Source organism: Bos grunniens, chromosome X (genome assembly GCF_055505025.1).
Source record: "Bos grunniens cultivar Pamir isolate PY7600 chromosome X, Bosgru_T2T1.0, whole genome shotgun sequence".
In the NCBI taxonomy this organism is placed as follows: Eukaryota; Metazoa; Chordata; class Mammalia; order Artiodactyla; family Bovidae; genus Bos; species Bos grunniens.
This window is the reverse complement of record NC_141194.1, coordinates 141969901-141990579: the sequence shown is the minus strand read 5'-3', so window position 1 is coordinate 141990579 and position 20679 is coordinate 141969901. Positions and strand designations below refer to the sequence as shown.

The following is a 20679-nucleotide window of genomic DNA, read 5'->3' as shown; positions in this document are numbered from 1 at the left end:
CTCTAGTCACTGCAGAGGGTCTGGGAGCTGGAAACCCAGCTTCAAGGGCCCACACCCCTCTGCTGAGTCCTCCCCCATAGTCTTTCGTCTGCCCGCCCTCCTTCCCTCCCAAGACCCAGCCCTGGAGCCAGAAAGAGGAGGAAGATCACCGACTGGCCCCCACTCACGGAGCCACACTGCTTCCTGTTGGCAGTTAGGCTGCGGGCGGCTGCCTTAGAGGCGGTGGCCTGAGCAGCCTTGTAGCAGTTATTGAGGTACCGGTCCATGGCCACCCATCAGCCCGCAGGGGGTCAGGAGCTGGGGTGCCACAAGCCGTCTTGGTTTCTTCTCTTCACGCACACCTTTCCCTCTCTACGCCCGTAGCTAGCCTGGGCAACCCAGCCAGTGGTCACGAGGGTAACGGCTCCTCCAGGCCACGCCCCTCACAATGCTGGGTTCCAGGCTGCCGCGCTGACGTCCTAAAAGGGCGCCTCCCCAAAGCGTGTCGCCCTCAAGTGAGGGGATGGGGCATTGTGACCACACTAGCTGCCACCCGGCGCCTCCAGCGCATGCGCAGAGCCCAAGCCTCAAGGGCCAAGCAAGATGGGGAAGTGCTCCAAAAGACTTGGTGTAGGAGGACCACAGTTGACATTACCTTTCAACCTGAAACCAATAGCCCTAATTTAAATTAAGCCAGAAGTGTATCAGTTTTTGTCAGTGTATTGTTCTTGTTTATTCGTTAAACCGTGTCCGACTCTTTTGAGCCCACCAGGCTCCTCTGTCCGTGGGATTTCCCAGGCAGGAATACTGGCGTGGGTTGCCATTTCCTTCTCCAGGGGATCTTCCCGACTCAGGGATCGAACTCACATCTCCTGCATTGGCAGGCGGATTCTTTACCACTGAGCCACTAGGAAAGCCCTTGTCTCTGGAAGCCTGTAATTCTAATTCTTCCTGACCCCCAAAGAACTATGATTCTGTTCAACACGTGCCTCTGAGTAATTGTGTAGTTTGCAGTAAGACCAGAGGGCTGGCTTAGAAACCCAGCTTCAAGGACCCACACCCCTCTGCTGAGTCCTCCCCCATAGTCTTTCGTCTGCCCGCCCTCCTTCCCTCCCAAGACCCAGCCCTGGAGCCAGAAAGAGGAGGAAGATCACCGACTGGCCCCCACTCACGGAGCCACACTGCTTCCTGTTGGCAGTTAGGCTGCGGGCGGCTGCCTTAGAGGCGGTGGCCTGAGCAGCCTTGTAGCAGTTATTGAGATACCGGTCCATGGTCACCCATCAGCCCGCAGGGGGTGAGGGGCTGGGGTGCCACAAGCCGTCTTGGTTTCTTCTCTTCACGCACACCTTTCCCTCTCTACGCCCGTAGCTAGCCTGGGCAACCCAGCCAGTGGTCACGAGGGTAACGGCTCCTCCAGGCCACGCCCCTCACAATGCTGGGTTCCAGGCTGCCGCGCTGACGTCCTAAAAGGGCGCCTCCCCAAAGCGTGTCGCCCTCAAGTGAGGGGATGGGGCATTGTGACCACACTAGCTGCCACCCGGCGCCTCCAGCGCATGCGCAGAGCCCAAGCCTCAAGGGCCAAGCGAGATGGGGAAGTGTTCCAAAAGACTTGGTGTAGGAGGACCACAGTTGACATTACCTTTCAACCTGAAACCAATAGCCCTAATTTAAATTAAGCCAGAAGTGTATCAGTTTTTGTCAGTGTATTGTTCTTGTTTATTCGTTAAACCGTGTCCGACTCTTTTGAGCCCACCAGGCTCCTCTGTCCGTGGGATTTCCCAGGCAGGAATACTGGCGTGGGTTGCCATTTCCTTCTCCAGGGGATATTCCCGACTCAGGGATCGAACTCACATCTCCTGCATTGGCAGGTGGATTCTTTACCACTGAGCCACTAGGAAAGCCCTTGTCTCTGGATAGCTGCCTGTAATTCTTCTAATTCTTCCCGACCCCCAAAGAGCTATGATTCTGTTCAACACGTGCCTCTGAGTAATTGTATAGTTTGCACTAAGACCAGACGACTGGCTTTATACATCTGCCCACTTTATAGATCCCGTGACCGACCACTTCCGCTAGGCATATCCTTCCCCTAGTCTCATTTAGAACATACTGGTTTTTCCAGGACTCAGTGCTGTCTTTCCTGTCTTGGGCTCTTCATCTCTCTATGCTCCTTGTCCTTCCTTTCTCGCTCTTCTATTTCTATCTTATAGTTTCTACCTTATCAGCGCTTCCCAGGTGGCGCTAGTGGTAAAGAACCCACCTGCCAATACAGGATATATACCGCAGGTGGTGCTCGTGGTAAAGAACCCGCCTACCAATATAGGAGACAGGAGGTGTGGGTTCGATCCTGGGTGGGGAAGATGCCCTGGAGGAGGGAATGGCAACCCATTCCAGTATTCTTGCCTGGAATATCCCATGGACAGAGGAGCCTGGCAGGCTACAGTCCATGGGGTTGCAAAGAGTCAGACAGGACTGAAGCGACTTAGCACGTAGGCACCTTACATTAGATTAGCCAACATTTATTGAGTGCCTGCTCTGCCAGACACTGTGCTGGATGCTGAGGATACAACAGTGAGTAGAGCATAGTTCTTGCTGTCCAGGAACTCACTAGATGGTAAATATCTTAATAGCTGAGACTGCACTTGGTTTGTCGGGAATCTGTACTTTTGTCTCCATGTTCTTTCATGAATCTTTTTATTGTGCTAAAAATGCATAACATAAAATTTACCATCTTAACCATTTTTAAGTGTACAGTTCAATAATGTTACATATATTCAAATTGTTATGTAACAGATCTCCAGAATTTTTTCATTTTCCAAACCTGAGTCTGTACCCATTAAACAATTCTCCTTTCTTCCCTTGTCCCAGTTCCTGGTGAACTACCATTTTGCTTTCTGTTTCTAGGAATTGGACTACTACAGATACCTTATATAAGTGATATAAGTGAAATCAAGGAATATTTGTCTTTTGTGATTGGCTTATTTCACTTAGCATAATAACTTCAAAGTTCATACGTGTAGAAGCATGTGGTATGATTTCTTCCCTTTTAAAGGGTGAATAATAGTCTGTTAAGTGTATCTGTCTCTATCACATTTTCTTTATCCATTCAACCATTAGTGGACATTTAGCTTGCTTCCACTTCTTCAGTTCATTTCAGTCGCTCAGTTGTGTCTGACTCTTTGTGACCCCATGGACACCAGGCTTCCCTGTCCATCACCAACTCCCAGAGCTCAAACTCATGTCCATCGAGTCAGTGATGACATCCAGCCATCTCAACTTCTGTCATCCCTTTCTCCCCCTGCCCCCAATCCCTCCCAGCATCAGGGTCTTTTCAAATGAGTCAGCTCTTCTCATCAGGTGTTTCAGCTTCAGCATTAGTCTTTCCAATGAATATTCAGGACTGATCTCATCTTGGATGGACTGGTTTGATCTCCTTGCAATCCAAGGGACTCTCAAGAGTCTTCTCCAACACCACAGTTCAAAAGCATCAATTCTCAAGTGCACAGCTTTCTTTATAGTTCAACTCTCATATTCATACATGACTACTGGAAAAACCATAGCTTTGACTAGATGGACCTTTGTTGGCAAAGTATTGTCTCTTCTTTTTAATATGCTGTCTACGTTGGTCATAGCTTTTCTTCCAAGAGTAAGAGTCTTTTAATTTTATGGCTGCAGTCACCATCTGCAGTGATTTTGGAGCCCAAGAAAATAAAGTCTGACACTGTTTCCACTGTTTCTCCATCTATTTTCCATGAAGTGATGGGACCAGATGCCATGATCTTAGTTTTTTGAATGTTGTGTTTCAAGCCAGCTTTTTCACTTTCTTTCTTCACTTTCATCAAGAGGCTCTTCAGTTCCTGTTCAATTTCTGCCATAAGGGTGGTGCCATCTGCATATCTGAGGTTATTGATATTTCATCTGGCAATCTTGATTCCAGCCTGTGTTTCATCCAGCCCGGCATTTCACATAATATACTCTGCATATAAGTTAAATAAGCAGGGTGACAATATACAGCCTTGACGTACTCCTTTCCTGATTTGGAACCAGTCTGTTGTTCCATGTCCAGTTCTAACTGTTGCTTCCTGACCTGCATACAGATTTCTCAGGAGGCAGGTAAGGTGGTCTGGCATTCCCATCTCTTTCAGAATTTTCCACCGTTTGTTGTGATCCACACAGTCAAAGGCTTTGACATAGTCAATAAAGCAGAAGTAGATATATTTTCTGGAACTCTCTTGCTTTTTCTATGATCCACTGGATGTTGGTAATTTGAGCTCTGGTTCCTCTGCCTTTTCTAATCCAGCTTGAACATCTGGAAGTTCTCAGTTCACATACTGTTTTGTTTTTTAATGTGTCTTTTTAAAAAATAATAATTTATTTTTTTTTAAATTGGAGGCTAATTACTTTACAATATTGTAGTGGTTTTTGCCATACATTGACATGAATCAGCCATGGGTGTACACGTGTTCCTCATTCTGAACCCCCACCCACCTTCCTCCCTATCCCATCCCTCAGGGTCATCCCAGTACACTGGCCCTGAGCACCCTGTCTCATGCATAGAACCTGGACTGGCAATCTATTTCACATATGGTAATATACATATTTCAATGTTATTCTCTCAAATCATCCCACCCTCGCCTTCTCCCACAAAGTGCAAAAGTCTGTTTTTTACATCTGTGTCTCTTTTGCTGTCTCGCACATAGGGTCATTGTTACCATCTTTCTAAATTCCATATACATGCATTAATATACTATATTGGTGTTTTTCTTTCTGACTTACTTCACTCTGTATAACAGGCTCCAGTTTCATCCACCTCATTAGAACTGATTCAAATACACTCTTTTTAATAGCTGAGTAATATTCCATTGTATATATGTACCACAGCTTTCTTATCTATTCGTCTGCTGATGGCTATTTAGGTTGCTTCCATGTCCTAGCTATCATAAACAGTGCTGCGATGAACATTGGGGTACACGTCAGTTCATGTAATGTTGAAGCCTGGCTTGGAGAATTTTGAGCATTACTTTACTAGTGTGTGAGATGAGTGCAATTGTGTGGTACTTGAACATTCTTTGGCATTGCCTTTCTTTGGGATTGGAGTGAAAACTGACCTTTTCCAGTCCTGTGGCCACTGCTGAGATTTCCAGATTGGTGGCATATTGGGTGCAGCACTTTCACAGCATCATCTTTTAGGACTTGAAATAGCTCAGCTGGAATTCCATCACCTCCACTAGCTTTGTTTGTAGTGATGCTTCCTAAGGCCCACTTGACTTTGGACTCCAGGATGTCTGGCTCTAGGTGAGTGATCACACCATTGTGGTTATCTGGGTCATGAAGATCATTTTTGTACAGTTCTTCTGTGTATTCTTGCCACCTCTTCTTAATATCTTCTGCTTCTGTTAGGTCCATACTGTTTCTGTCCTTTATTGTGTCCATCTTTGCATGAAATGTTCCCTTGGTATCTCTAATTTTCTTGAAGAGATCTCTAGTCTTTCCCAGTCTATTGTTTTCCTCTATTTCTTTGCATTGATCACTTAGAAAGGCTGTCTTTTCTCTCCTTGCTATTCGTTGGAACTCTGCCTTCAGATGGGTATAACTTTCCTTTTCTGCTTTGCCTTTTGCTTCCCTTCTTTTCTCAGCTATTTGCAAGGCCTCCTCAGACAACCTATTGTGACTAGTACTCCTATGAATATGGATGTGCAAATGTCTCTTTGAGATCCTATTTCAAAAATTTTTGGATATATACCTAGAAGTGGGATTGCTGGATCATATGGTGATTGTATTTTAAATTTCTTGAGGATCTTTACTGTTTTCCATGGGGGTTATTCTATTTTACCATCCCCCCAACAGTACATAAGAGTTTCAATTTCTCCACATTGTTGCCAACACTTGTTATTTCCTTCCTTCCTTCCTTTTTCTCTTCTTTTTCCCCTCTTTCCCTCCCTCCTTCTCTCTCTCTCTCTCTCTTTCTTCTAATACTAGCTCTCCTAATGGATGTGGGGTGCTATCTTATTGTACTTTTGATTTGCATTTCTCTGATGATTAGTGATGTTAAGCATCTTTTCAAGTGCCTTTCGGCCACTTCTAGGCTCCATGGTTTGGTCTACTTCTTTGTTATTTCTTGATCATTTAGTAACAATACCTGCCACTTATTGAGAATTCATTAATTTTAGATTCTTTGCTAAACCTTGCCTCGTTTAATCCTCACAACAACCTTTGTCTAGATTTACTCTGTCTCTGTAGATGAAGACATTTTTTTCTCAATGACTGTGGTTAATATGTGGTGGAGCTGAGATTTGAATCCAAGTTAAATGAGCCCAAAAGCTATACTCTTAATCGATATATTGTATGTGTTCTTGTTTTATTTTCACATATATGACTACAACTCCTGCATTTAAAACTCTAGCCTGGTTATATACATTACTGCCAGCCAAACATGTCTATATGGATGTCTGACAAACAACTGAAACTGACATACTCAAAACTCAACTCAGCCTCCCCTCACTAAAAAGAACTAAAAAAGGCCTTATCATTCTTCCTATAGTTCCTGCCTCAGTGACTGGTACCAGTTCTACTGAGCCAGACCCCAGACAATGCTCCTAGATGCCTCCCTTCCTCCACGACCTTGACATTCAATCCATCCTTAAGCCCTAGTGTATTTACCTCCTAAGGAAGAAAGAATGAAAACAAAGCATAAAACATTTTTGTGCCTCGGTCCCTGTCTACCTCTACAAGATCCTATTGCAATACTCCCTCTCAAACCTGACCTTACAGAAATATAGAACAGCACACAACCAGCCGGTTTGTGACTCTGTGCCTCTGCCTTGCATGAATATGCCCTGTCTTTGCCTGTCTAATTCTGGGGCCTCAACTGGAATGACCTGTATAATTGGGCTCTCACTCCATGAGTTTTTTAATCCTCTAGGAGCTAAGGCTATGCTGCTTCACATGGTGGTCTTAGGTTCCCCAGCAGTAAGAAAGGGCAAACCCCAAAGTACAACTAGTTTCAAGATTTCAAGATTTTGCTTTCATCATCTCGGCCAAAGCATGTCACACAGTCAAGCCCGTGGTCAATATAGCAGAGGATTAACCATTGTTGGTGATTAATATGACAGTATAGCACTGTCCTCTCTTTGGTACCTGTGATTTGTGTTCCTCCTACGTGCAAAATGTATTTACTTTTCCTAAGACCTCAGATATTTCATCTAATTATAGCCTCAGCTCAATGTCCAGAATTTTGTCATCTACAGTCACACCCAGAGGTAGCTTCTCATAAAACACTTTGCATTCGTTATCTACTGCCACATAACAAGTTACCCCTATACTTCAGATCAGATCAGATCAGTCTCTCAGTCGTGTCCGACTCTTTGCGACCCCATGAATCGCAGCACGCCAGGTCTCCCTGTCCATCACCAACTCCCGGAGTTCACTGAGACTCGTCCATCGAGTCAGTGATGCCATCCAGCCATCTCATCCTCTGTTGTCCCCTTCTCCTCCTGCCCCTAATCCCTCCCAGCATCAGAGTCTTTTCCAATGAGTCAACTCTTCGCATGAGGTGGCCAAAGTACTGGAGTTTCAGCCTCAGCATCAGTCCTTCCAAAGAAATCCCAGGGCTGATCTCCTTCAGAATGGACTGGTTGGATCTCCTTGCAGTCCAAGGGACTCTCAAGAGTCTTCTCCAACACCACAGTTCAAAAGCATCAATTCTTGGGCGCTCAGCCTTCTTCACAGTCCAACACTCACACCCATACATGACCACTGCAAAAACCATAGCCTTGACTAGACGAACCTTTGTTGGCAAAGTAATGTCTTTGCTTTTGAATATGCTATCTAGGTTGGTCATAACTTTCCTTCCAAGGAATGAGCGTCTTTTAATTTCATGGCTGCAGTCACCATCCGTAGTGATTTTGGAGCCCAGAAAAATAAAGTCTGACACTGTTTCCACTGTTTCCCCATCTATTTCCCATGAAGTGGTGGGACCGGATGTCATGATCTTCGTTTTCTGAAGGTTGAGCTTTAAGCCAACTTTTTCACTCTCCTCTTTCACTTTCATCAAGAGGCTTTTGAGTTCCTCTTCACTTTCTGCCATAAGGCTGGTGTCATCTGCATATCTGAGGTTACTGATATTTCTCCCGGCAATCTTGATTCCAGCTTGTGATTCTTCCAGTCCAGCATTTCTCATGATGTACTCTGCATATAAGTTAAATAAACAGGGTGACAATATACAGCCTTGACGAACTCCTTTTCCTATTTGGAACCAGTCTGTTGTTTCATGTCCAGTTCTAACTGTTGCTTCCTGACCTGCATACAAATTTCTAAAGAGGCAGATCAGGTGGTCTGGTATTCCCATCTCTTTCAGAATTTTCCACAGTTTATTGTGATCCACACAGTCCAAGGCTTTGGCTTAGTCAATAAAGCAGAAATAGATGTTTTTCTGGAACTCTCTTGCTTTTTCCATGATGCAACGGATGTTGGCAATTTGATCTCTGGTTCCTCTGCCTTTTCTAAAACCAGCTTGAACATCAGGAAGTTCACGGTTCACATATTGCTGAAGCCTGGCTTGGAGAATTTTCAGCATTACTTTACTAGCGTGTGAGATGAGTGCAATTGTGTGGTAGTTTGAGCATTCTTTGGCATTGCCTTTCTTTGGGATTGGAATGAAAACTGACCTGTTCCAGTCCTGTGGCCACTGCTGAGTTTTCCAAATTTGCTGGCATATTGAGTGCAGCACTTTCACAGCATCATCTTTCAGGGTTTGGAATAGCTCAACTGGAATTCTATCACCTCCACTAGCTTTGTTCGTAGTGATGCTTTCTAAGGCCCACTTGACTTCACATTCCAGGATGTCTGGCTCTAGGTCAGTGATCACACCATCGTGATTATCTGGGTCGTGAAGATCTTTTTTGTACAGTTCTTCTGTGTATTCTTGCCATCTCTTCTTAATATCTTCTGCTTCGGTTAGGTCCATACCGTTTCCGTCCTTTATCGAGCTCATCTTTGCATGAAATGTTCCTTTGGTATCTCTGATTTTCTTGAAGAGATCCCTAGTCTTTCCCATACTGTTATTTTCCTCTATTTCTTTGCATTGATCGCTGAAGAAGGCTTTCTTATCTCTTCTTGCTATTCTTTGGAATTCTGCATTCAGATGTTTATATCTTTCCTTTTCTCCTTTGCTTTTTGCTTCTCTTCTTTTCACAGCTATTTGTAAGGCCTCCCCAGACAGCCATTTTGCTTTTTTGCATTTCCTTTCCATGAGGATGGTCTTGATCCCTATCTCCTGTACAATGTCACAAACCTCATTCCATAGTTCATCAGGCACTCTGTCTATCAGATCTAGGCCCTTAAATCTATTTCTCACTTCCACTGTATAATCATAAGGGATTTGATTTAGGGCATACCTGAATGGTCTAGTGGTTTTCCCTATTTTCTTCAATTTAAGTCTGAATTTGGCAATAAGGAGTTCATGGTCTGAGCCACAGTCAGCTCCTGGTCTTGTTTTTGCTGACTGTATAGAGCTTCTCCATCTTTGGCTGCAAAGAATATAATCAGTCTGGTTTCGGTGTTGGCCATCTGGTGATGTCCATGTGTAGAGTCTTCTCTTGTGTTGTTGGAAGAGGGTGTTTTACCCCTATACTTAGTGGCTTAAAACAATGCAAAATAATTTATTACCTTCTTGGCTTCTCTTTCAGACAGGGCATCAGAGGGTATAGTTTGTCTCTGTTCCATGATGTCTGGGGCTTCAGTTGGAAGACCCTTTCAGTGAAGGCTAGCGTCATCTTAAGGCTCTGTTTACTCACATGTGTGGCTTGTAGCTGTTGGCTAGGAGCCTGTCTGTGGTTGTCAGCTAGAACAGCCACACTAATCTCTTCATATTGACTAGGCTTCCTCACAACACAGCACTGCATTTCCAGGGCAAGGGGAGAGAGAGAGCGAGAGCAAGAGCAAGAGCATGTGAGAGAGGGTGCCAGGCAAAAGCTGTTACCTTTCGTGACCCAGCTTCGGAAGTCATACGGCATCACTTTACCACATTTTATTTGGCTGAGGCAGTTACAAAAGTCCACCCAAGCTCAAAGGCAAGGAACATGGATGCCACCATCTTGAAGAGAGCTGTCAATGTCACATTGTGAGAACAGCATATAGGATAATCTATATATTAACGTGCCCATATTTGGAAAAATGCAATCTGCCACACAAGTTATCTAGTACTGCCCTCCAACCACAATGGTGACATGGGGACAAGATAACTACAGTAAACAGTCCCACTTGAAAAGAGAGGTACAAAGGAGTCATTGACCCATAGCAACCATTGAACCACCTGGATATGTGCTGCCATGTCCCCCTTTTCTTGGAGCAGAGAAATCCTTGACTCAATCCTCATTCTATTCCCTGGGAGTGGCTTCCTAGTTTACTGTTATTCATAGTTCTTATTTCCATCTTCTGGGCTCTTGACATGGCCCCATGGATCATGCTTTTATTTAAAAAAAAGGCGTATGTTTGCAGCTTAGTGGCTTTCTCAGCCTGCTCCCTCCCTACGCACAGAAAGTCGGGGGCCCAGTTGGAATTTGCAAATGGAGCAATCTCAAGCCTTCTTAGATCTATTTGAAGGGGTTTTGCTAGTTCAGTTCTCTTAAAAATGTGGGTTCGGTATTTGAGTCAGATCTAGTGAGGTGGTGAACCTAGAGCCTGTTATACAGAGTGAAGTAAGTCAGAAGGGGGAAAACAAATATTGTATATTAACACATACGTATGGAATCTAGGAAATGGTACTGATGAACCTATTTGCAGGGCAGGAATAGAGATGCAGACACAGAGAACAGACTTGTGGGCACAGCGGGGGAAGAAGAGGGTGGGATGAATTGAGACAGTAACATGGAAACATACACATTGAAAGTGAAAGTGCAGTTGCTCAGTCATGTCCGATTCTTTGGGACTGCATGGACCCCGTGGTCCAACTCTTTGGGACCCCTGCCAGGCTCCTCTGTCCATGGATTTCTCCAGGCCAGAGTACTGGAGTGGGTAGTGGTTCCCTTCTCCAGGGGATCTTCCCAACTCAGGGACTGAACCCAGGTCTCCTGCTTTGCAGCCAGATTCATTACCAGGGAAACCAGGTATCTGAGCTACCAGGGAAACCCTAACGAATACATTACCATGTGAGCACACGCACACACATACTTTTTTAAATTATTATGTTGTAATATATTTGTACAGAACTTATAGTGACTTTTAAAATTTATTTTTAATTGGATAATTGCTTTGCAATGTTGTATTAGTTTCTGCCGTACAACTACGTGAATCAGCCATGAGTATACATATGTTCCCTCCCTCTTCCCGTCCCCCCATCCCACCCCTGTAGGTTGTCACAGAGCACCGGGCTGAGCTCCCTGTGTTATATAGCAACTTCAGCTGGGGGCGCAGTAAGAGGGAGGGAACATATAGAACATTTATAGATTCAAAGGAATAAAGTATGGGGTTCATATGAATCTGAGTCCGTAGAATGCAATTATACCCACAACATTTTTTGAGATGGGCTTCTTTCTACTTTGGATAGCATGTTAAGGGCTGGGGACAATGCCTTTTTTCTTTTTAAATTGAAGTGTAGTTGATTTGCAGTGTTTCATTAGTTTCTGGTGTACAGCATAGTGATTCAATATGTTTACAGAGTATACTCCATTAAAATTATTATAAAATATTGGCTATATCCCCTGTGCTGTACAATATGTTCTTGTAGATTATTGTATGCATAATACTTTATACCTCTGTATTGCCCCTCTTCTCTTCCCTCTCCCCACTGGTAACCACTAGTTTGTTATCTATATTTGTAAGTCTGTTTCTGTTTTGTTATATTAGTCATTTGTTTTATTTTTTAGATTCTATGTATAAGTGATAACATATGTATTTGTCTTTCTGTATTTGACTTAAGATTCAGTAAGAATTATACCCTCTGGGTCCATCCATGCTGCTGCAAATGGAAAAAATCTCATTCTATTTTTATAACTAATATTCCATTGCATCTTCTTTATCTGTTCATCTGTTGAATGGGCACTTGGATTGCTTCCACATAAGTGCTGCTATGAGCGCTGAAGTGCATGTATCTTACTGAACTAGTATTTTTTATGTATTTATTTTTGGCTCTGCTGGCTTGCTGCTGAAGCTTTTCTCTAGTTGTAGGGGAGGTGGGGGTTACTCTCTAGTCGTGATGTGCAGGCTTCTCATTGTGGTGGCTTTTCTTGTGGAGCATAGGCTCAAGGGGGTGTGGGCTACAGTAGTTGTGTTACGAGGGCTCAGTAGTTGTGGCTCCCGGGCTCTAGAGCACGGGCTCAATAGCTGTGGTGCAGGGGCTTAGTTGCCCCGCAGCATGTGGGATCTTCCTGGATCAGGGATTGAACCCTTGTCTCCCGATTGGCAATCAGATTCTTTATCACTGAGCCACCAGGGAAGTCCTGAAACAGTGTTTTTTACTTCACTGGCTATGTGTCCATGAGTGGAATTGCTGGATCACATGGTATTTCTATATTCAGGTTTTTTAAGAACCTCCATACTGTTTTCCATAGTAACTACACCAATTTACATTCCTACCAACAATGTACTAGGGTTCCCTTTTCTCCACATCCTTGTTAACATTGGTCATCTGTAGTCTTTTTTGATGATAACTATTCTGACAGGTGTGAGGGGATATCTCATTGTGCTTTTGAGTCGCATTTCTCTGATGATTAGCTGTGTTGAGCATCTTTTCATTTGCCTGTTGGCCATCTGAATGTCTTCTTTGGGAAAAAGTCTATTCAGTTCTGCCCATTTTTAAATTGGATTTTTTTTATGTTGATTTGATTTTGATTTTGATGTTGATGTATGAGCTGTTTATATATTTTGGATAGTAACCCCTTAACAGTCATATCGTTTGTAAGTATGTTCTCACATTTAGTATATTATCTTTCCATTTTGCTGATGGTTTCCTTTACTGCATAAAGCTTTTAAGTTTAATTAGGTCCCAATTGTTTATTTTTGCTTTTGTTTCTTTTCTCTTAGGAGACAGATCCAAAAAACCTACAGGTATGATTTATGTCAGTGTTCTGCCTATATACAATGCTTTTTTTTCTATTTGAAAAGGTTTCTTAAGCACCAACTTATATCTTTCTGGGGTCTTCACAAAGGATCTTACGTTACACTCTTAATCTTTGCTGGCTCGGAAAACTAGAAATGCAAAAGTTTTATTTTCTGACCCAGAAAATCCTGGCTCTTCTATATTTCCTCTAAAATTCCATTTGCAAATGCTGCTCAGCTCACCTCTCTCTTTGTGTACATTATCACATGCGGCTAGATGTTAAATGGCACTATCAGCATTCTGCTTGACTGGACGTTCTCCTTAGGTAGATACACAAGTTCATTAGGTACATATTTTCCATCTTCTGTTTACTGCAGATGACAGTTTTGCCAATTGTTTTTTTACCTATATGACATGAGATGTCATTTTCCAACCTTCTATTATAGTTTCCTCACTACTCTTAGAGATTCTACTTTGTTCACCCATTTCCCAACCTTTACTAACATTTTCCTAGCTGTTTTTCTAGCCTCTCCCCACAACTCAGTCCCAAAGTTAATACACCTGTTTTAGCTTTTTCCTTTCTTCTTCTTCTTCTTTTCTTTTTTGCAAAAGCACATTATTTTTAAGTACCAATTTCAGTGGTCTAAGATGGCTCTACTCGTGTATCTGGGGCCTTGGCTCTGAAGGTTGAAATAGCTGGACTGTCTTGGCCCTTCTCTGCACATGCCCTCTATTCTCTCTCAGGATTCAGTCAGGGGAGTGGCAGGGCCACTATATGTATTATGAAATAACATTGGACCTTACACAACTTTCAAAGAGTTGGGGAGAAAGAAGATCTGAGAAACTGTCACGAAGCATCTATGCTGAAGTGCTGGCTAGAGTGGACAAATAGGAGATTACAGGGCCATCTGAGAAGCTAAGCGTGTTTAGTCAGTGAAGTGAAACAGTGAAGGGGGAATTAGTGGAGACAGGAAAGCTGGGGCCTCATTATTACTCTTTTTGTGGCTTCACAGCTAAAAATATGTTGGGGGTCCTGGTTAACAAACAAAAGCCTGGTGGAACCTAAAAATAAATCAAGATGGAATCCTAAAATCATGTGCAGGTAACCCAAAGAAAGGCAAAAAAAAAAAAAAAAAAAAAAAGAGAAAGAAATGAAGTAACAAGAAACAGAGCCTTAAAATACATGAAGCAGAAACTGATAACACAGGAGAAAAGCAATAGATAGATTATTCCCTGGTGGCTCAGTGGTAAAGAATATGCTTTCCAATGCAAGAGATGCAGGTTCAATCCCTGGGTCAGGAAGATCCCCTGGAGAAGGAAATGGCAACTCACTCCAGTATTTTTGCCTGGGCAATCCCATGGACAGAGGATCCTGGCAGGTTACAGTCCATGGAGTCGCAAAATAGTCAGACACGACTGAGTGACTAAACAACAACAACAACGTGGAAATAGCTCAACACTCCTGTCTCAGTAACTGATGATCAAATAGACAGAAAACCAGTAAAGGACCTCGGAGACCTGAACTGAACTGTCAACAAGCACATCCCAAGTGACATTTATACCACACTTCACCCAAGAACCCCAAACACACATTCTTTTCAAGTGCCAAGACAGACAGGACATATTCTGGGCCATAAAACAAGTCTTAAGTTCAAAAGCATTTAAATGATGAAAGTATAGTCTTTGATAATGTTTTTGGTTAAATTGTATTCTCCCAAGACATATATTGTAGTCATACCTTAGAATGTGACAGAATTTGGAAATAGGATCATTGCAGATGTAATTAGTTAAGATGAGGTCATCCTGGAGTCCGGTGCCCTTAATCAAATATGACTGGTGTCCCTCTAAGGAGACACATGAAGGTAGAATGCCATGTGACAACAGAGGCTGAGACTGAAGTGCTGCAGCTGCAAACCAAGGAATGGCAAGGATTAGTAGCAATCACCAGGAGCTAGGAGGAAGAAAGGAAGCATTTTCCCCTACAAGTTTACAAGGAGCATGGCCCTGCTGGCACCTTGATTTCAGGCTTCAAGCCTCCAGAACTGTGATATGATAAATTTCTGTTGTTTTAAACCACCCAGTTTTGGGTACATTGTTATGGCAGCCCTGGGGACCTAATACAGACCAATTACATACTTTCTTGAAATAAAAAATAGAAAAATCTCAGCAAAGAAATAGAAGCTTAAAAAAGGACTAAGTGGAAATTATAGTACTGACTGAAAAATATGATAACAGGAAATTAAAAAAACCCCACTCATTGGATGGGCTCAATAGCAGAGTAAAAAAGACAAAGGATAAACTCAGTGAGTTTAAAGAGAGATTAATAGAATTCGCCCAATCTGAACCATAGAGAGAAAAGAAATTAGAAGACTTAGAACTCCAGAAAGGAAAGAAGAACATCAAAATGGGTAAAAATAGGGATAAGAATAATGGACTATCTTATTTTTGTGTGTGTTTCTTAAATCATATTTTATGGTTAAAGCAAAAATTGTAACACCATCTGATGTGGTGTTTGTATATGTAAAGGAAATATTTAAGACAATTATATTTTAAAAATGGGCAGTGTAAAGGGATATAAATGGAAGTAAGTTTCCTATGTGTCACTCAAAGTAGACTTTGGTAAGTTACCTATGTATATTGCAGTTCCTAGAGCAATCATTAAAAACATTATTCAAAATGCCTTTAAAAACATGATACATGAATCAAGATGGATTCCTGAAATTTTTCAAGTAACCCACAAGAAGGCAATAAAAGAGTAACGAGAAACAGAGGAAACAAACAGAAAACAAATAAAAAATAGCAGACTTAAAACCTAACCTAGCAATGATTACCTTAAATGTAAATAATCTAAACACAGTCATTAGTGGAAAAAACAGTCTCCTCAATAGGTGGTGTTAAGAAAACCAGACAGCTGTAAAAAATGAAACTAGACCACTGTCTACATCATTACACAAAAATAAACCCAAAATGAATTAAAGATTTAAATGTAACACCTGAAACCATAAAATTCTTAGAGAAAAACACAGGCAGTATAGTATGCCCTTTGACACTGGTCTTAGCAATATTTCTTTGGAAATGTCTCGTCAGGCAAGGGAAATAAAAAGCAAAAATAAACAAATGGATTACATTTTAAAAATCTTTTTCATAGTGAAGCAAACCATCAGCAAAATGAATAGGCAACCTCTTGAATGGGGGAAGATATTTGCAAGTGAAATACCTGATAAGAGGTTAATATCCAAAATATGTAAAGAATCACACAACTAAATATTTTAAAAATCCAGTCATATTAAAAAAATGGGCAGAGGACCTGAATACACATTTTCCTAAGAAAGACAGAGAGCCAAAAGACACACGAAAAGATGCTCAACATCGGTAATCGTCAAGGAAATGCAAATCAAAACCACAATGAGTTATCATTTCACACCCGTCAGAGTGACTGTCACCACGATAACAAGATCAAGTGTTCAAGAGGGTGTGCAGAAAAGGAGACCTTCATGCACTGTTGGAGGAAATGTAAAATTGGTACAGCCACTATGAAAAACAATTAGGAGGTTTCCTCAGAACATTAAAACTGGAACTACCATGTGTGTGTGCTAAGTTTCAGTCATGTCCGACTCTTTGCAACCCCATGGACTGGAGCCCACCAGGCTCCTCTGTCCATGGAGATTCTCCAGGGAAGAATTCTGGAGTGGTTGCCATGCCCTCCCCCAGGCGATCTTCCCAACCCAGGGCTCGAATCCAGGTCTCCCGCATTGCAGGTGAATTCTTTACTGTCTGAGCTACCAGGGAAGCCCATAATGGAATATTACTCAACCATAAAAAAAGAATGAAATCTTGCCATCTGTGACAATATGCATGGACCTAGAAGGTGTTATGCAAATTGAAATGTTAGAGAAAGCTAAATACTGTGTGATATATATATACTGTGAAACCTATAAAATGAAACAAATGAACAAATGAAACAAAACAGAAACAGACTCATAGATAGCAGAGAACAAACCAGTGGTCTCCTGAGGGGAGGGGAGTAGGAGGTTGGGTGAAATAGGTTAATGGGATTAAGAGGCACAAACTTCCAATCGTGAAATAATCACAGGGATGTAATATACAGCACAATAATATCGCAATAACTTGGTATGCTGAGAGATGGTTACTAGAATTATTGTGGTAATCAATTTTTACTGTATATAATGTTGAATCACTATGTGGTACACCTGAAACTAATATATCAACTATACTTTAGTAAAAAAAGAAAACTAAAAAAAAAAAAAACCCAAACCTATTAAAAGACAGAGATTAGCAGAGTGGATTAAAAATATTCTCCAACTATGTATGTCTATAAGAGATGCACTCACTTCATATATAATGACATACATAAGTTGAATGTAATATAATGGAACAAAGTATTCAAAGCAAATATTAATTTTAAAAGAAAGCAAGACCAACCATATTTATATCAGATGTAGTAGACTTTACTTGGTAGACACAAAGAGGCACATTACATAATGCTAAAAGGATCAATCCACCAGGAAACCAAATGATTCTAAAATATACATGCACCAAAACACAGAGCCTCTAAACACATGAAACAAAAATGATATAGAGAATGTAAAATATGACAAATCCACGGTTATAATGTGGGACTTACTAAATGCCCATCAACAGGAGATTCAGTAAATAAAAATTACGCTACACTCATGCTTATGCAGTAACTTAAGTGAAAGACTTGGAGCTATGTATTAACAACGTGTACTTTAAAAACATAATATTGAGCAAAACCCAGTAAGCTGCAGAATGATATAATTTATTTGAAGTTTGAATCATGTTTATGGGTAACCGTTTATGTAGTAGTAGCAGTATAAAATCCTGCATGAAAGAGAAAAACATTTAGGATAGTAGTACCCCTGTGGGGAAAGGGAGGTGAATGAGACCATGAAAGAATATGAAAGAGACTTTGACTTCATATTTCATATTTTATTTCTTAAAACCAAGTCTGACTCTTCTTTTACCCCTTCCTTTCCTTCGCTTCCCATCTCTTCTATAAAAATTTAGTCCTAAAGTCAATAGATGGGACAGAGCAAGATAGCTGTCCAAGCAGAGGAGTGGTGCTGGGTCGGGCTGCTCAGTTGTGGTAAGGGGGAAAACCATAGATGAAGGCAGCCTGGGGTGGAGTCAGAGCCTGAGAAGGATGTTTTTCTAGGGGGTTGATATGGAGAAGGAAATGGCAACCCACTCCAGTATTCTTGCCTAGAAAATCCCATAGATGGAGGAGCCTGGCGGGCTACAGTCCACGGGGTCAAAAAGAGTTGGACATGACTGAGCGACTTCACTTTCTTTCTTTGATTCGGTGTAAAGAATCAGAATCCAGGAGGAGAGAGGAAGGCATTACATTGATGAGCAGTTTATGAGCAGCTCAGTGTGGAGTGTCAGAGCCCAAGCCGGTCAATGAGGGTATTTTCACGGAAGGGTGGTCTAGCATGGGGATTCAGAGCGTGAGTAGGATGGAGGATTAGCAATGTGTGGGACAGCTAGGAGTATCAGAGTCTGTATTAGTTTTCTTGGGCTGCTGTAACAAAGCATCACAAACTGGACGGTTGAAAACTACAGAAATTTGCTGTCTCAGAGTCTTGGGGGCTACAAGCCTAAAAGCTTGGTGTTCGTGGGGCCATGGTCCCACAGTTCAGTTCAGTTCAGTCGCTCAGTTGTGTCCGACTCTTTGCGACCCCATGAATCACAGCACGCCAGGCCTCCCTGTCCATCACCAACTCCCAGAGTCACTCAAACTCACGTCCGTTGAGTTGGTGATGCCATCCAGCCATCTCATCCTCTGTCGTCCCCTTCTCCTCCTGCCCCCAATCCCTCCCAGCACCAGAGTCTTTTCCAATGAGTCAAATCTTCACATGAGGTGGCCAAAGTACTGGAGTTTCAGCTTTAGCATCATTCCTTCCAAAGAAATCCCAGGGCTGATCTCCTTCTGAATGGACTGGTTGGATCTCCTTGCAGTCCAAGGGACTCTCAAGAGTCCTCTCCAACACCACAGTTCAAAAGCATCAATTCTTTGGTGCTCAGCTTTCTTCACAGTCCAACTCATATCCATACATGACCACAGGAAAAACCATAGCCTTGACTAGATGGACCTTTTTGGGCAAAGTAATGTCTCTGCTTTTGAATATGCTATCTAGGTTGGTCATAACTTTCCTTCCAAGGAGTAAGCGTCTTTTAATTTCATGGCTGCAATCACCATCTGCAGTGATTTTGGCACCCCCCAAAATAAAGTCTGACACTGTTTCCACTGTTTCCCCATCTATTTCCCATGAAGTGATGCCAAAACTAAGACCAGATGCCATGATCTTCGTTTTCTGAATGTTGAGCTTTAAGCCAACTTTTTCACTCTCCTCTTTCACTTTCATCAAGAGGCTTTTTAGTTCCTCTTCACTTTCTGCCATAAGGGTGGTGTCATCTGCATATCTGAGGTTGTTGATATTTCTCCCGGCAATCTTGATTCCAGCTTGTGATTCTTCCAGCCCAGCATTTCTCATGATGTACTCTGCATATAAGTTAAATAAGCAGGGTGACAGTATACAGCTTTGACTTACTCCTTTTCCTATTTGGAGCCAATCTGTTGTTCCATGTCCAGTTCTAACTGTTGCTTTCTGACCTGCATATAGGTTTCTCAAGAGGCAGGTCAGGTGGTCTGGTATTCCCATCTCTTTCAGAATTTTCCTCAGTTTATTGTGATCCCCACAGTCAAAGGCTTTGGCATAGTCAATAAAGCAGAAATAGTTGTTTTTCTGGAACTCTCTCGCTTTTTTGATGATCCAGAGGATGTTGACAATTTGATCTCTGGTTCCTCTGCCTTTTCTAAAACCAGCTTGAACATCTGGAAGTTCACAGTTCACGTATTGCTGAAGCCTGGCTTTGAGAATTTTGAGCATTACTTTACTAGTGTGTGAGGCGAGTGCAATTGTGCAGTAGTTTGAGCATTCTTTGGCATTGCCTTTATTAGGAATGGGAATGAAAACTGACCTTTTCCAGTCCTGTGGCCACTGCTGAGTTTTCCAAATTTGCTGGCATATTGAGCGCAGCACTTTCACAGCATCATCTTTGAGGATTTGAAATAGCTCAACTGGAATTCCATCACCTCCTCTAGCTTTGTTCATAGTGGGCTTTCTAAGGCCCACTTGACTTCACATTCCAGGATGTCTGGCTCTAGGTCAGTGATCACACCATCGTGATTATCTGGGTCATGAAGATCTTTTTTGTATAGTTCTTCTGTGTATTCTTGCCATCTCTTCTTAATATCTTCTGCTTCTGTTAAGTCCATACCATTTCTGTCCTTTACCGAGCCCATCTTCGCATGAAATGTCCCCTTGGTGTCTCTAATTTTCTTGAAGAGATCTCTAGTCTTTCCCATTCTGTTGTTATTTTAACTAATTATATCTGGAATGACTCTATTTCCACATAAGGTCACATCCTGAGACACTGGGGGTGAAGACTTCAATATATCCTTTCCTGGGGACACAATCCAACCGATAACAATCTGCCCTTTGCCTCCCCCCCAAAACTCATGTCTTCTCCACGTGAAAAATGCATTCATCACATTCTAATCGCCCCCCAAGTCTTAACGCATTTTAGGATCGACTCAAGTCCAAAATCACATCTAAATATCA

The 20679-nt window shown here is 42.3% G+C and overlaps 1 protein-coding gene across 22 annotated transcripts in view; it reads right to left on the bottom strand.

Annotated features, from left to right (window-relative positions):
* The window catches only part of LOC147341525 (fibrous sheath-interacting protein 2-like), a 142079-nt gene that overhangs the window by 68694 nt on the left and 52706 nt on the right, over positions 1 to 20679 (bottom strand). For 4 of the 22 annotated variants that reach the window (XR_015159845.1, XM_086389739.1, XM_086389742.1 and 1 more), the window contains exon 1: positions 14751 to 14919. The exons of 7 other annotated variants lie outside the window; for them this stretch is intronic. Coding sequence is in view for 6 of the 15 variants with exons in the window: in XM_086389730.1 (XP_086245856.1) it covers positions 150 to 266 (117 nt within the window). In the remaining 9 variants the exon portion in view is untranslated. Of the gene's footprint in view, positions 1 to 149; positions 1417 to 14750; positions 14920 to 20679 lie in introns of those variants that run through there. 11 more of the 22 variants (XR_015159844.1, XM_086389732.1, XM_086389735.1 and 8 more) reach the window with 6 other exon arrangements.